The 11,591-nt window shown below is 23.8% G+C and overlaps 2 protein-coding genes across 3 annotated transcripts; one reads left to right on the forward strand and one right to left on the reverse strand.

Annotated features, from left to right (window-relative positions):
• Nucleotides 1-858: 858 nt before the first annotated feature.
• LOC102670629 (AP-3 complex subunit delta-1) lies at nucleotides 859-7,351 on the reverse strand. Its single transcript, XM_006618130.2, has 14 exons — nucleotides 6,947-7,351; nucleotides 6,736-6,831; nucleotides 6,516-6,644; nucleotides 5,722-6,132; nucleotides 5,214-5,287; nucleotides 4,471-4,914; nucleotides 4,166-4,393; nucleotides 3,917-4,079; nucleotides 3,431-3,613; nucleotides 2,766-3,150; nucleotides 2,422-2,690; nucleotides 1,746-2,318; nucleotides 1,147-1,572; nucleotides 859-1,068 (listed from the first exon to the last, which is right to left on the reverse strand). The coding sequence occupies exons 1-14, from the start codon at nucleotides 7,040-7,042 to the stop codon at nucleotides 976-978; spliced, it is 3,570 nt and encodes a 1,189-aa protein (XP_006618193.1). The 5' UTR covers nucleotides 7,043-7,351; the 3' UTR covers nucleotides 859-975.
• A 421-nt stretch (nucleotides 7,352-7,772) lies between these two features.
• On the forward strand, nucleotides 7,773-10,935 carry LOC102681867 (zinc finger protein 345-like). Of its 2 annotated transcripts, none has more exons than XM_006618129.2 (3): nucleotides 7,773-8,113; nucleotides 8,543-8,884; nucleotides 8,953-10,935. In XM_006618129.2, the coding sequence occupies exons 2-3, from the start codon at nucleotides 8,582-8,584 to the stop codon at nucleotides 10,903-10,905; spliced, it is 2,256 nt and encodes a 751-aa protein (XP_006618192.1). In that variant the 5' UTR covers nucleotides 7,773-8,113; nucleotides 8,543-8,581; the 3' UTR covers nucleotides 10,906-10,935. The 2 variants fall into 2 exon arrangements, with proteins under 2 accessions (XP_006618192.1, XP_006618191.1); XM_006618128.2 differs by having other exon boundaries at nucleotides 7,774-8,133.
• Nucleotides 10,936-11,591: the final 656 nt, after the last annotated feature.

Here is an 11,591-nt window from a genome sequence, read left to right on the forward strand (position 1 = left end):
ATAAAGATATTGTTTATCAGCATACAAGTATCAGCTATTTACATTTGGTGTTCCACATGTTACTGTATTGCGTATTTATATGCTTATTATAAATTCTTATATGTATTAAATTATTGATATTACAAAGTCATTACATGCAGAAAGTATATATTCCGCTGAGAAACATCGATGTACATTCACACGAGTCGCGAGTATCCATGATGTATTTTACAGTTCAATCAGAAGTTCAACAATGTAATGATATTAATTTTTAATAACATAAAATTGAAGATATCAGCGTATAAGTAGTTAATTTTTAAAAATATGTATAATTTTCATAATTCATTACAATATTTTACAAATGAATATTCTTATAAATAATATTTCACATAATAACTTTATCATGCTTTACTTTGGCAAGATAATGTAATATTTCAATGCTATGAATTATATAAACATGTTTTATTCATATTTATATAAAACAAGATCAATTTTTAAAAAAATTGTTAAATAACAATATTTACATATAGTAAATTGTACAAAGAACTTTTTATTACTTAAGAAATGATGAAATTAATTAAAATAAATATTTAATTTTATCACTACTATCTTATTATTGCACTTTAATTTATAAATTGAAATTACATATAAATAAAATAAACTACTTTCATTCTGATGTCTTCAATTCCCAATAATAAATCTCTTTCTCTCTCTTGAAACATTATCTTACACACTTATTATGTGTGATATTTATACATATACATGTATTTGTTTACATGCATATACTTAAAATTTCTTTACCTAAATTAAATTTAAAAAGTTTAGATAAGATTTTTTTCTGAAAATATTCGATAAGTTTGCAAAGATGATTTCCATAGCTATATATAATGAATACTATTAAAATTTCATTTTTCTATTGAGTTATGCAATGAGCATGAATGTAATGAATAAAGATAGGACTCGTAAAATACGGAAAAATTTCAATTTAAATTTATATTATGTCAGGATCCTTAAAATTTCGTCTCCAATTCCTGACAATAACGTATTATTGTCACCTTTACCTTCAATTACCAAATTTCTTGATGATTTCTGTAAAAAAAATTTTATTATATCTTTATTAAAATCATTAATAATATTAAATTTTAAAAGATAAAATGTTTTACTTACATTACATTTTAATAAAAGGCACACATGATGTCCCTTCAAAGAATGTCCATATAAAGATGCAGTATCATTGATTTGTTCCACAAGTGTAAGATTACACTTATTACAAATTAAATTTAAAATAACATCAAAATCTTGAGAAAGAATAATTTCTTTTTTAACTTTATATATAAGTTGACCACTTTTAAGTAATTCTGTTAATATATCCTTATGTGAAAGGTGGCCAACCATGAATTTACCGCACGTTAAATGTATAGTAAAATCAAGTTTTTCTTGCAACGTACTTTCTTTGCTTTCTAACATATACGTAAGTGTGCCTCTCAATCTCTGAGCAAATGTTACATCTGAGATTAAAATAGTAAATTGTGTTTCTTTAGTGATCTGTGGAGGCAATTGGAATGGCAGTTTTATACCAAATTCATCTCCAGTCTAAAAGAATCATATATATTTATTAAAACAGATTCTTTATTTTATTATTATAGCAAAAAATAAATAATAAGTGCATAATAAGAAATAATATTTATAAAAAGAAAAACGAAAATAATAAATTTTAAAAATATATAATTTTTTTGTTTAAAATTTGTTATGTATATTTAACTTACATTTCTCATTAATCTCAAAGATGATGTATCTGGAACATCAAAAACTAATTCCTTTACAGGCTTTTGACAATTATTCGTAATGAGTATTGACGCAATTAATTTATTTGATTCATGAGGAATTTGTTTTAATTTGTACATTATAGATAGTATTTTATTATTAGCTAATTCTTCATATGAAGTAAGTGGTTCTAAAATTGTATTATCCTCAGAATTTGTAAAATTATATCTTAGATCTGGTAATATTTCTTTAGATGGTGTTGAGATTCCAGCTGTTTCTTCATAATCTGAAGATTTTTTTGAAGATTCTTTTTTACTTTTAGATTTCTTTGATTTTCGATGTTTTGAGTTCTCATCTGTCTTTTTATACTTTTCTTGACTTTTTGATTTTTTGCGTTTAGTATCTTTCCATTCTGATTCTTTTTCACTGAGAACTTCAGAATACTCATTAGTAACAGGTGGTTGAATATTTTCCGAAGAAGTATTATTTTCCAACCACATATTAGTAAGTTCTAATTGATTGTCATAGCATTTATCTTTAACTTCTTTAATCTTCTTTTTAGATTTTTTATGTCCCTATAAAATACAATAAAATAATATTTAATTATGGTAAAAATTTCTTTGTTTAAAAAAAATTTATATTTAATATTGCAACAAATGAATAGAAAAAAAATATTACTTTTTCTTTTTTCTTTCCTTTAGATTCAGTAATTTCTTGACTCAAATTATTTTCAATAACTCTATGTTCTAAGACAGGTAATCTTTCATCATCTCTCAAAGGTAAATCTAAATTAATATTTAAAGCTCTATGTGGATCATTTATATCCACTTGATCATAATCATCGCTGTCACTTAATTCTGCACCTGGTGGTAATTCACCTATTCCAGTATTTACTATTTGAATAGGATAAATATCATCATGCTCTTCTTCCGAAGCAGGCTTTTTATCTGAAAATTTCATTTTTACAATTTAATATCTTATAATGATTATGAATTATATGTACATATAAAATTTCAATATACTTTTCTTAGATTTTTTCTTTTTCTTGTCATGTATTTTATATCTTTTATGATTATTTGTAATTTTTAAAGAAATTGGAATATCTAATTCTGCTACGGGAATGTTTTCAAATTCCTCATAAATATTTGATGAATTATGATATGATGTGGAATTTTTAAATGTGCCTTTCAAATAATGTGGATTGTTTTGTTGTTCCAATTTTCTAGCTTCACGGCGTTTTTCAAGTTCTTCTGCTGATGGTTCATTAAATTCACGTTTAGAATAAGAATCATTAATTTTCTCTGTCTTAATGAAAATGTCATTCATATCTAAATCTTCTGAATCTGAACTTTCTGATGGTGGATCATTGATCCATGAATCTAAATCCAAATCTTCAGGAATTGGTACCTAAAAAATATAAGATTATACATATAAATAATTTTACATTTTTTTATTATTGCTAGAAATAAAAAAAACAAACATCTTTTTAATACTTATCTAAATGTTATATTTATAATATATTTAATGAAGAAGACAAAAAAAATCAAAACTTAAAAAATTAATTATCGATTACTAATTCAACAATAACAACAATTCAATTTTATTAAAATTATTATAATTATTTTTAAAAAAAAATTTTTGCAATAATAAAATTATGTGAAAAGATATATATATATATGATTAATACCTTTCTTTGTGCTTTTGGAGCAACAGGATTAAGTTCTCCTTCAAATGTTTCCATTAACTCTTGTGCTAAACCAGGATTTTCTTTTAAACACTCAAGTAAAACCAATGCAGAACTAGATCTTTCTTGTACTTCTAAATCCCCACTGCACACAAAAGCAGCTATTTTATCTTTCAATGCAAAAATCTATAAAATATAAAACAAATATGTCATAATTCTGGACAAAATATTCAACATTTAAAATTTTTCAATATTTAATATAATTAATATAATATAATATACTAATACTTGTATAAAATATTAAATAGAATGAATTATTAATTAAAAATTAATAAATAATTAATTTAAAAATTATTTATTATAGATTATTTATTATTATTGATTATAAATTAAAATTATATAATAAAAATGAAGTAATAATAATATTTACAAATTATTTTACAAAAACAATAATAAAATATATATGTATCATAATATAATGTATCATACCTGTTCCATAATCTCTATATTTTTATCTTTTTCAGCCTTACATAATGTTGCTGTTGCAAGTTTTAGAATATTATGAACATAAACAGCTTGAATATGCCCTGGTAAACTAGAAGCTTGTGATCGTAACATTGATTGTAATGTTGCTATAGGATCTTCTAGTTCACTATTAATGGAATGTATTATCAATTATATTTTAAAAGATATTTATAGAAAATTAATATGAATAAAAAACTTTTTTTTACAAAATACCTAGAAAACTCCCCACAAATCCATGCAGCAGCATATAAAACTTCAGACATTGTTGCTCTTGGTTGACCTGTTAGAAGATATGAATTTTCTAACAATAAGGCACATTGTTGAACTGCATATTTTCGTATAGCTTGTACACGAATTGCTACATCAAGTAATTGAGTTGCTACTAATGGTCCATGTTTGGTACCTTCCATTCTTGTAAGTTCAACCAATACAGATATGTACCTATAAATATAAATAAATATTATATAAATATAAATAAAATATTTGTTAATAATTAGAAGATTTGATGATTATTTTACCATTCAAAGTAAGTAACAAACTGATAATTATTTTGTGAACAAATTTGAATAATTTTTGAAAGTAATTCATCTCTATAAGCAGTGCCTTCAGCTTTATCCATATGAACCATTAATTTTTTAACAATTTCCATTAAATTTTTCTTTGAAACCATTCCATATAGTAAATCCAAGGCACGCAATCTTATACTTTCATCTTTATCATCCAAGCATTGCATTATAAGATCTTTATGAGCTTGTACACTTTTTGGATGAGTTTTCAAAATTTTCGACATTGCTAACAATCCCAAATATTTTAAATTTTGATCAGAATCTTCTATCAATATCCTCAATTTTTGAACACATAACTGTATTGAATCAGAATGATTTGGCATACCAGACGAAATTGAAATTAATACAGCAATTACAGTATTTATACATTCATATAGTAGAGACATTGCAGATGTACTAAAAATCAATAATACCATATAATTAGTTCCAAATTACAAAATTATAATAATTATATAACTATTATATAATTAATAATTTTAAAAAATTAAATAACAAAATACAATGAATTATATAATTTGTTTTTTAGCAATTTAAATTATTTTACAAAATATGACTACAACAAAATATAAATAAAAAATATTATAAAAAACAATAAATATCTAACTTTTTCACATTGAAAGCAATAAATATTAAACTAGCAATAAATAAACAAAATAATATATTTATTTATATATAGACAAAAATACATGAAATACCTGTGTATCAAATTTGTAAGGGGTTCTATTAATTTTTTGCCAAGCCTAGGTTCTAGTGGTGTCAATGCGCCAAACTGGAAATATAATTGCAATCTAAGAAATATAATAATATTTAACACATGAATATTTCTAAACATGTAATTGATTTACAACATATAATTTGTAAATACATATTAGAAACAAAAATAAGCTACTAAAAATGCAAATACAACTAATATCTATAATTTACTATATTTTATTAATAAAAAAATAATCAACTAATATGAAAACCTTGAAATCAGGTCAATTAGTGGTTGAGTGAGTCGCCGACCCATTTTTGGCTCAATCAGTGTTATAGTGGAGAACTGAGCATGTGAAACAAGACCAATATTATTTGGCTCATGTTAAATATATATGTATACATATATATTCATGTATACAAATATTTATTAATTACAACAATGAGCCTATGTCATTAATCTGTTTCACTTTATTAATATAAGAATTTTTGAAATTAATATTTACTTACCAGTTTGATAATTTTTATTAGCATCCAATTGTTAGTAGATGTTGTCATGAGTTTGAAAAAAACAGGTGCTAAACTTAAATAGTTTTTTGGATTTTTTCTTGCTAATTCACAAACTACATTAACAGCAGCACTTTGTACACCACTATCTGGATCTTCTAATTTTTCTTTCAATCTAGGAAAAGCAGGCCTTAAAGCCTCTGGAAATCGTAAGAAAACTTTGTACATCATTAGCACTGCTTTTTTGCGTAGATATGGTTTTGTAGACGTTAATAATGTCATTATATCATTAACTAAATCACGTGCAAGATCTGAACTTATAAAACAAGAGAGACCACTCAGAGCCAAACCAGCATCATACTGATTTTGACTATTTAAATCTTTACGAATCATATTTGTAGTTAACATCAAAAGCTGTAATAAATCAAAAATTTATATTTATTAAAATCAATTTCATTATAAATTCAAAATTTTTAGAAACCTGACAAATCTTCTTTGTCATAACAAAAGTTATAAAATAATTGAATTATTTACTTGTATACAAAATATAATATTATTTTTACAAATATGTGTATTATATGTGTTAAATGTATGTGTTAAATGTAATAAGAAATATCTATTAAACATACATTATTAAAAAAAAACCTTTAATATACATCTTCTACCATAATTTTTAATAAAAATTTCATTTTTTATAAAAAATGAAACATATATCTAATTTGAAATGAAATATGTAAAATACTTATCAGATTTCTTTGAAATTTAAATTTTATATCAATTTCCAAATAATATCATACTTCTGTATCTGCATGAAAACTTTGACTTGCTGCTAAATATCCAATTCGTTTATATGTAAATTTTGCAGATGACATCACTTCAATTATATTGAAACCAGCCCAACTAATATCATAGCCTAGCATTTGAAGCTAAAAAAATTAAAATATAAAATATTAATAATAGAATTATATATTATCTTGCTCTGTATAAATTGATAAACTATATAAATCTATAACTTACATATGTTAGCTTTGCTACAGCATTTGCTTTCACTGCAACATTATCTTGTCGTAATTCTTGTTTAATTTCTTCTATACACTGTGCAATATATTTTGCCTATAATAATATATCAACATATTATTTAGATAAAAATTTATGTTAATGGTTCAAATAAGGTTATGTCCTTATAATAAATCTTAAAATAATATATAAGGTATAATTATAAATTTACCTCATTTTCTTTATTGTTTCTAATTCCACGTACTAAATCGGTCAGATTTTTATCGAACATACGTTCAAAATTTCCTTTTACTTTGCGTAGAGCCATAATGGCATTTAAAAAATAAATATATTTCCAATAATGCTTAAAATCTTGTTTTCTACATCCGCCTAATATTCCGACTTAATCGGATAATTTGCATCGATTGCATTACCGTATGTTAGAAATCTCAAACTTCAATCACAGTCTTACATTTACATTTTTTGACAGATCGGCGGATAAGAAAGTTCCACGAGAAAGTCAAACCTAAGAATTATCACAAATAGACAAACCACTCAACAATTGATTTATCATACATAAAATTCCTAAATTTTGTAAAATTATAAATTTGCTAGTTACAAGCTTTTTCTTTCGATTGGCTATCTAATACAAAAATATAAAATACATAAAATGATTCTATACTTATGCCGAGTTTAAAATAAAAAATGTATATTTATTTCATAAAACATTAAACAAAATTTAATATTAATAAAAAGTTCCCTTATTATTGAATAATGCATAAATTTATAAGAAATATATTAATAAAATATTTTATAATTAACATTTAATTTATAATATATAATCAGTTGTTAACAAAAATAAATTAAATATCATTTTAAAATTAAATATAAATACAAATAAAAAAATATAATATTTTTTAATAAATATTTTGTTATTATATTATCTTATAAAAATTATCTCTAAATTATGTTGCATTCTACTACATGAAATAAATATTATCAATTATTGAAATATATATACATATACATATAAACTTTCTTTGTATTGACCCATCTAACAGTTCACTAAGTCTCTAGATTCCTCATTTTGTGCGTTCATTTCAGATTGCTCTCAACTTTTGTAGTACATCTTTGGGAATACATAGGGAAGCCATTGAACAAAGAAATAGAGAAGTATTAAACTTTTTCATAGGAAAATAACGCAGGAACGAATAATATATAACTAAACGTGTGACATTATTCTTAAATATACAGTGAAAATTTTATGAAAACTGTGTTTGATAAAATTTTAAGAGATAAAATTTATTCAAAGAAACTTCAATGTATTCACCTGGGCATCACTGTTAAAGCATTATCTCAACATCGTGGCATGTTTTCGCGGTGTATAAAAGATCCGAAGGTTGAGAACCTCTCATTTTTGTATGTTAATTTTTTTTTATTTATTTTAAAAAATAAGTTTTTTTTAAATAAAATTCATCTTTTATATACATTCTAATTTTTTATTACACATATATTATAGAATATGTACTAACATCTCTCAACACTTATTTTATCACAATGTTTTTAAACTCTACAATAAATTCATAATAAATTTTTATTTTTTATTATCAATAACATATTGATTACAATATTGTTATTTATATACAGTTTTTAAATAAATAATATATATATTTAAATTCGGATTTAATGAAAACCCAATATAATGTCATAAAATATTTTTTTTTTATTAAAAGACAATTTAAAATCGAAAAATAAAAACTCTTTTATTAAAAGAATATATTTTTTTATGTAGAAATTATTAAATAATATTTTTATGGATTTTTTACAGGAAATATATTAAAGATAAATTGCTTTCTACTAATAAATAATGACAGAATATTTTGATTTACCACTTAATATGGACAGAATATGTAGAATTTGCCTTACAGAAGGTACTAATTTATCACCTATTTTTTGTACGGATCAAGAAGTGAATGATTTTTCGGCTCTTCCTCAAAAGATACAAGTTTGTGGATCAATAGAAATTCATGAACAAGATGGATTACCTTCATTAATTTGTGATATTTGTATTTATAAAGCAAGTGTCGCTCATGAATTTAGACAACAATGTCAACATTCTGATGCCAAATTACGAATGTATTATAACAAACCATCTAAAATTACTATTGTGGTAAATATATGATATATTAATATTTTATGTCACGTAGCAAATATAAACAATAAATTTAAATATTTTAGGATACATATACACAAACTGAATCTGAGATAAGAACATTGTTATCTAAAGAACAAATTAATCAAGAGAGTTATTTTGTAAAAGAGGAAATGCATGTAGCATCAAATTCTCAAGAATATGTACAAACTAATGATTCATATTGTAGAGATGAATCTAACTTAAACACCAGCCAAATTGATATGCAGAATGAGAAACTTTTTATTTGTTCTATTGGATTTGAAGGACCTAAAGAAATTGAAAAAGAATCTTGTACCTCAGAAAATAATATACATGAGACATCTCTTACACAAGAAATCAATAATGATATTTCTGAAACTATAAATATGCAAAATAAACCAGAAGAAAATCAAGATATCAATCAAAATTCAGAGGAAGATGATAGAAAACAAGAAGTAGAATTTTTTGATGAAAATATATTAAATGACAATGTTAAAGAAGAAGAAGAAGTTGTGCAGAAACGTACTTCTACTAGGAAAGTAAAATCAGTGCCTAATAAAACTTACAGCGAAGATGAAATTCATGATAATTATTATGACTCAAGTAATGATGGTGAAGATTCTGGAGAATTAAAATTTAAATGTAAAGTATGTGCAAAATGTTATAGCACACAAAGAGGCTTAAAGAAACATTCCCTTGTTCATGAAAAGAAACATAAATGCAATATTTGTTCAAAAATGTTTTATAGATTAGAGAACATGGAAAATCATAAAAAAATACATGCATCAAAACCACTTGCATGTCAATTATGTCATGCATGCTTTTCTAAACCTCAAAGTCTTGTACGTCACTTAAAATCTCATACAGAAAAAGTAAATAATATGATTAAACAAATTAGTACAGATGAACAAAAAGACAACAAGGAACCAAAAAAAGAAATGAAATTTGAAGATGATACAGATGATGAAAATGGTACTGTGAATGAAGTTTATGATTTTGAAAATGCACCTGAGTTGTACAAATGTGAAATTTGTAGTCAATATTGTTCTTCATTAAAAAATCTGAAAAGACATAGTCTTGTACATGGAGATAAAAAATATTCCTGTACTGTATGTAAAAAATGGTTTTTTAGGCCCGATACATTAAAAAAACATGCAGAAAAACATGGTCATGGATTATTAGATAATTTAGTAGATGATAATAAATTTTTTGATTCTGATGATGATTCTTTCCCAAATACTACTCAAAATACTTTACAAGAAAATGAAAATGTTAAAAAAGAAGAAAGTGATGAAGATGATTCTGGTGAATATAAATGTCAACATTGTGATAAAATTATGGCAACAAAGAAAGGTCTTAGACGTCATGTATCAATGCATAAACCAAAAGCTGAACCAGTTACTTGTGAAATCTGTGGAAAGGTATGTGCTAGTCAAGCTCGTCTTGTTCTTCATCAAAGGACACATAAACCAAAAGAAAAAGTTCCAAGAGAATATTTGTGTCACATTTGTAGCAAGGTGTATCCAAGTAATTCTTCTCTAACTTATCATATGAGAACTCATACTGGTATTAAACCACATGTGTGTAAAACTTGTAATAGTGGATTTACTACAACAACCAGTTTAGCAAATCACATTAGAATTCATACAGGTGATAAACCATTTGTTTGTCATGTATGTAGTGCTGCATTTGCTGTGAGTTCAGCTTTTAGACGACACTTGACTCGACATACTGGAGAAGCAAATTATTTGTGTAAAACATGTGGTAAAGCATTCAAAAGACTAAGTACTTTAAAAGAACATACTTATACTCATTCTGGTGAAAAACCATATGTGTGTAAAACTTGTGGAGCTGCTTATAGCCATAGTGGTAGTTTGTTTGCACATCAGAAACGTTGTCGAGCTCAATATGGAGAGATGGTTGTAGATGAACATCATCATACAGTTGCTCACCATATTCATGTAAATAATGTGCAATCTGCAGTACGATCACTTGCTGTGATAGGACAAATGTTTTAATAAATAAGTTTTATTATATCAAAAAAACAATGGTTTTGCTTGTGCATTATAACAAATTATATACATATACATATATATATATCCATATATATGTGTATAAATTATATTATATACATTGAAATGTGCTATGATTTATAACATATATAAGATATGTATACAAAATTATTGTAGAAATCGTGCACTTATGTAAATATATAAACAGCTTTTTTTACTAAAGAAAATTTATTTAGATATTCATATATTTAGAAACTTTGTAGATTGATGTTTTATTGCAAAATTTATTTCTTCATTTAAATAATGGTTATTGTGAATATCTTTTAATTATATATGAATATTTTTTTAAGTTTAATTTTAATATTCATAATTATAAAAATATAATTGCAGAATTTAAATATATTAATAAATACATTATTTATTTAGAGTGTCCCAAAATCATATTGAAGGCAAAAATAGATGAATTTCTTATATTAAAAAAAAATAGTGAGTTCATATAATTTTTTCATATAAAACTTAATTATTGATATAAAAATAGATTTAAAAAAAATTTGAAAAAATTTTTTTTAAAATTTAAAAAAAAAATATTAAAAATCCTGGCCTATGGTGAACATATAAAAACTTTTTAACAAAATCTATTCAAATTTAAATAATTAAATATATATTCATATATATATATATATATATATATA

The sequence above is a fragment of the Apis dorsata genome, unplaced genomic scaffold (genome assembly GCF_000469605.1).
Source record: "Apis dorsata unplaced genomic scaffold, Apis dorsata 1.3 scaffold_341, whole genome shotgun sequence".
Classification (NCBI taxonomy): Eukaryota; Metazoa; Arthropoda; class Insecta; order Hymenoptera; family Apidae; genus Apis; species Apis dorsata.